The following is a 5437-nucleotide window of genomic DNA, read 5'->3' as shown; positions in this document are numbered from 1 at the left end:
TTTGTTCACATCTAAGATACAAGATTACCATGCTTCTGAAATCATACTACCATAGCAGCTCAGTGACGCGATTCGATGAAATTCCATAAGATACGTGGCTGATGCAGTGAAGCTACTTCTTGCAGACTTACTATAAAGGTGAGCCTGCAGCTACGCAAAATGTATTATTGGAACGCTGTAGAAATATATTTACAAACTTATCCCTTGGGCAAGCAGTAGAAAATCAGCGCCTTCTTGTTTCCATGAGAGCGTTACTCTATCCAAGGGAAATCAGAACTTTGGGCTGGGCTTTACGTTGAATTTCCTAGCCTCCAATCTAGCAAGGCTTGTCGAGAGTTGACCGAGGCCAAATAAAAAGTACAGCACGTGTGTGTAACAGCTTATATTTATTTAAATTCTCTCAAAAGAAATAACAAAATTAACAGAAAGCCTAATTGAACAAAAATACTTCTGCTTATTCGAATACCGTGACTTTCGTTTCAGGATTCAGCGGGCGTTCGCCCGTCGTCCTGTACACATTGCTACTCTGTTCCTTCTAAAATACCCTAAGCGCTCTTGGCACGGCCGAGAGTGTAGGTAAGTGGAGCGTGAGCGATGGCAATTGGCTGGGCAGAGACAGCGACTGGGGTCACGTGGTGGGCAGTAGCGTAAGAGACTGGAGCGGCGTGGACGGTGAAGGGGGCAGCGTGCACGGCGTGGACGACTGGGGCGGCGGCCTGCACGACAACGGGCTTCTGGGCAACGACAGCGGCGGCTGGGGCTGGGGCGACCTCGATGGGGTTGGCGACGTACTGGGCGTCAGCTGGGTTGGAGGTCTTGGTGCCTGGCTCGTTGGTCTCGACCACAACGTGGAAGCCGTCGGCGTCGGCGGTGTACTTGACGGTACGGGTCACTCCGTTCGGGTCGGTGTAGCTGTAGGAGCCGACCTTGTTGTTGTTCTCGTCACCGGTCTCCTGCTGCGAGATGCGGGTGCCGTACTCGTCGGTGTTGTCGTAGCTGAAGCTGTACGGCTGTGGTGGCTGCAGAGGTTGCAAGAGAAGCAAGATATTATTGGTTTACGCCCTCGTACCTATGCAAGGACTAGCGAGAAGAATATATTCGTTTATTGTCAGTGTGCCACACACGTGATCAAGTCATTGTCATTGATTGTCCCGTTCTTGCTGCAATTATTCTACTACAATCTTACTGGTGACTCATGGTGGTATAGTTCACTTGATGAAGAAATAGTTGCTTTTCCAGTGTAAATCTCTGACAAAGAATTGTGATACATGTAGCGAAAGGTTACTTTCGTCCTGAAAGAAAAGAGGGTGTTGGACTGTCCTGCTTCATAAATTATAGCAAAACATAGCTAAGCACTTCATGCATAAGGTAAATAAGCCGGGCTTTTCTGGATTAATCCACGAAACAACTTATTCTAATACATCACAGACCACAAGAAGAGCTGCTAAACTACTGTACATGTGTGTCGGTTTCTTTTGTTTTGTCCTATGTGCAACAGTAAAGTTCAGTAAACAGAACGAAGCTGTTAAAGTATTTTCATCGAGTTATGTTCCTCTCCCCTGTCTTCCATTGTAAGGTCGAATGTTCTGTTGTACTTAACCTCCTTGCATTTGTTCGTTCTTTCGTATCTTTCTTTCTATTCGGATGGACATTTGCTGTCTCTAAATGTGAAATTAATAGGCAGCTAATGTGTGACCCAAGGTTAAAGTATGGATATTATTTTTGGTGCAATGTATATGACTGCAAGTGCTTCATTAATACTGAATAAAGGCTAGAATTCAATTCACAGTGCTCTGATGGATTGAGATGATAGTGAAAACGCTAAGTTCGGGGCGTGTGTCTGAATCACGAGAAGCTTGGGACAAAAAAAAAGAGAAAGAGAGAGAGAGAGAGAGAAACCGATACTTGGGTAACGCTGGCGAAGAGAAATGGCAGCATTGAGGTCACATGAATGCTGTACAAGCAGCGCGTGCAGCGTAGCACCGTGAAGTACAGCGCCTTTCGTTATCTGGGCCACATAAAACCTTGCGGTAGACTGTGCACCCTTTTGGAATGCGAACGATTCAAACATTAGGTGACGGTATTAAAAAAAATATTATAAATATAAATGGCTGCTTTAGGTAGAATATTATTGCGGTACTTCTAAATCCTTTAATAGGAGATGTCATAGACTTGATCTTCCAGCTTATAGGGTTTAGTAAGAGTAATCTGCTTTACAAGAAGCGCAAGCATTAAATTCCCATTCCCCGACATATCGAGCCCTGTCTCCATGTTCCAAGAAGCTAGCCTGCAACCATGCTCCTCACTAGGTGGGTATTTGATCTCTTCTAGATGACTGCTGCATTACAGTAAACCTGTTCTGCACCGTTAACCGTGCCACGCACGATCCTCAGTCGCTGGCCTTCGGAATAGCGGGCAGTGTGCAATTCCGTGCTGCTTCATTGCAAGTATGCATTTAAATGCAGGAGTTGTGCTAGACAGGCCAAGCACGTACTGCTGCTAGATGTTCTCTAGCCGTCCGCACGCGGTTCGCTTTTTCCTTTCTTTGCATTTAATTTTAGGCATTAAAGGAAAGACTGAACCTAAATTCGGAGAGCGTAGTCACTTTTGAGTTCTCCTTTGCTTCAGTTAGCCAACTTGCTATCTAGACTCGGTCTGTAAAGCTGTGGCGTTAGCCGAAGACCAATTCCCAAAATTTCTTTATATGCTGTAGAACGGAGAACGTTGTACAGCTGCAGTGTCTACGTTGAATAAAGTTTTTTTTTTAATATGAGGTTTTACGCGAGGCTCATCGTAGGGAGGGAGTACGGAAATTTGGATCACCTGGCGTTCTTTAACTTGGACATAAATCTAAGTACATGGGTGTTTTCGCATTTCGCCTCCATGGAAATGCGGTCGCCATGGCCGGGATTCGATCCCGCGATCTTGTGCTTAGCAGCGCAGCAGCACAGACACGAAGCAAGTACGGCGAGTTAAATAAAGTCGCACCGTCTGCAGCCATATGGCAGATAGACCCCGCATGCTTTTTTTCACTATATTCTTGCACTACGTGAAGGACGACTTCGTAGAAAATTCGGACTTCTGAAAACTTGACTCTTTTGCACACAGAACATAGCCTGAAAGGACGATTGATTACATTATCGGGCACATTTCACGTACCCTTAAAACAGGTTGTGTTTAATAGGATAAGAACGACTGTTGATCTGTGAAATTTACTCGTGTTTAGCGAAGAACCATGCACTTCTTGTCATAGTTTTCTGCAGTAAGCAAGGCAGAAAAGAAAGTGAGTAGGATTGTTTCGCTCCAACATTATCCTTGTTGTACGGATCGAATGACCGAAAACTACTGAAAACGTGCATAAGACACCATTTAGTCTGATGATGGACTCCGCAACTTTACGAAACTGCCACGTATTACTGCTACTAAAGTTTCAACAGCGCGTCCAAAATTTCAGAGGCATACAGAAGTGCAACGCATCGGTATGTTCTAGCGATATTAATAAATTCTGAACCGTAGTGCGATCAATTCTCCCGATATCCAAAGCCCTAACAAGAACTGCACTGGTTGTTTAAAGCCTAGTCTTTTGTAAACTTTCGAGCCACGGTTGAGAGCACTGGTTGAGAGGTACTTACGCCGTCAATGCTGGCCTGCTGGGCAGCAGCGTAGGCGACAAGGCAGCACAAGATGATCTGAAACGAAGCGACACAGACGGCATCGTTAATGGACGGAGTAAGTTCACCGGTGAGCAGCCGTCTTTCTAACCGGCTCTAGTTGCCGATTGCATCTCTACATTAGGCTGAAACTTGATACGAAAGCGAGCACCTTGGTGTACATGGTGACCGGTTGGTTGGTTTCCTCACCGACGTAGTCAGACGAAGTGGCAGCCTACTGTCGCCGAGCGAGCACCTTATATAGTAGTCTCGACGCATTGCACTGTCAACGCGCGTTCGCCCTGATACAGCCTTCGTCGGTATTCCACACAAGTCGCAAGCACATGCACACGCCGAAGCCTGCAGTAGTTCTACATTCCTTCCTCCTCTCGGTGACGCGGGGGGGGGGGGGGGGGGAGAATTTTAGGGTGTGACGCGGTGAGGGTGTGATGCGACGGGTATGCCACACAGTGCCAGGAGAAAATCGGCATATCAAATATTTCAGTGCTGCTTTTAATTAGTTTCCCCCTTTTTTTTCATCTTCTACGATGCCCATGACGTTGCTACACATTATCTTTATACATTTGTCAAGCGTTTTTTTGCATTCGACCTATCGTCGTCTAAATTGTTGTTGCACTTCAAGGCGCCATGAAGTGAATGTACGCATAAAACAACTTATTTTCACGCGTGGCTCTAGAGCACCGACTTTCCCCAGCGACTCGTGTGGGAAAGCTTGAGGCGAATGTTCGTTGGAATGCACTTGCTTCACACTGAAACCGGCGCGGATGATATAGACTGCACTTCGGCATGACTAAGAATATTATAGAATTTGGGCCTACACTGGTGGAATCTTAGAAGCTAATGGTTACTGAAAGTAGGGTAACCTGTAGTTATGTGTCTGTTACCGTTTACCTTACGGAATGACCTTTTCGATTAGATTGCTCCGTAAACAAACAGTAGAAGAAAGCATAGATGATGCTGCCATCTGTTGATTTCATTCAAGCTTGTTATGTAAAACACGAACATCACATGTCCTGTAGAGCCTAGAAAGTGTGCAAATTTGTTACCAGTACTTTGATGGAACAAGAGTTCTGAACATCGCTGCCGATATAAAGTTCTAGCAGTCATTGAAATGGAGGCCGAAAGAAATCACTTTCGCAAGCCTACACAGTTACTTTTAAATGAACAGCATACAAAGTAGGACTAAATATAAAGCCCATTGCGTTTATGCAAAACCAATACATGAGCTTTAGATGCATTGAGTTTTTTCCATTCAAAATCAATGAACGGGTTAAAGAGGTCTTTTGCAATGGCGACAAGGTAACAATCTTTATCACGTTATTTTCTAAGTTATTTCTCGCAAAAAAAGACAATTAAAATCAAGTAGGGCTTCAGAGTTCTTATTCGTAATTTTCACTCCAGTCTTTTTTAAGTATCTTTAGATGTGACCGAGAAACCTGAAGAGGGCAGGTTAAGATAGCAGTAAAAATATGAAACTCCAGTTCCAGCGTGATCTTTTCCCTACATTACAGCACTTACAATAACAAGGTGTTCAGGCAAGCTTGCTTGGTTTCAGTTCAGAGTGGCATATTTGGTTTATTTCTGGGGCATACTTCAGAAAAGTATCTTAAGGTGGGCGAATTAGTTCAAATTCAGGTTTTTGCCTTTTAAATAATGTCATTTCTTAGGGCACTGCACAACTTCATGAAATCAATGATTTAGAAAAAAAGTAACGACGAGTTGACGTTCGAAGCTTTAGATGCCATGTACATGGAGGAGACGTGCCT

General features: G+C 44.5%; 1 protein-coding gene across 1 annotated transcript; it reads right to left on the bottom strand.

Annotated features, from left to right (window-relative positions):
* Positions 1-367: 367 nt before the first annotated feature.
* On the bottom strand, positions 368-3878 carry LOC126541204 (cuticle protein 16.8-like). Its single transcript, XM_050187886.3, has 3 exons — positions 3823-3878; positions 3633-3689; positions 368-1019 (listed from the first exon to the last, which is right to left on the bottom strand). Exons 1-3 carry the CDS (start codon positions 3832-3834, stop codon positions 546-548), a joined length of 543 nt encoding a protein of 180 aa, XP_050043843.2. The 5' UTR covers positions 3835-3878; the 3' UTR covers positions 368-545.
* Positions 3879-5437: the final 1559 nt, after the last annotated feature.

The sequence above is a fragment of the Dermacentor andersoni genome, chromosome 2 (genome assembly GCF_023375885.2).
Source record: "Dermacentor andersoni chromosome 2, qqDerAnde1_hic_scaffold, whole genome shotgun sequence".
NCBI lineage: Eukaryota > Metazoa > Arthropoda > Arachnida > Ixodida > Ixodidae > Dermacentor > Dermacentor andersoni.
This window is presented reverse-complemented; position numbering and strand designations above follow the sequence as displayed.

Bases quoted from the DNA above. Each gene is read 5' to 3' on its own strand.
- LOC126541204 (XM_050187886.3), bottom strand. The intron at 1,020-3,632 runs GTAAGTACCTCT...CAACCTCTGCAG, and splicing joins AGCAGGCCAGCATTGACGGC to CCACCACAGCCGTACAGCTT.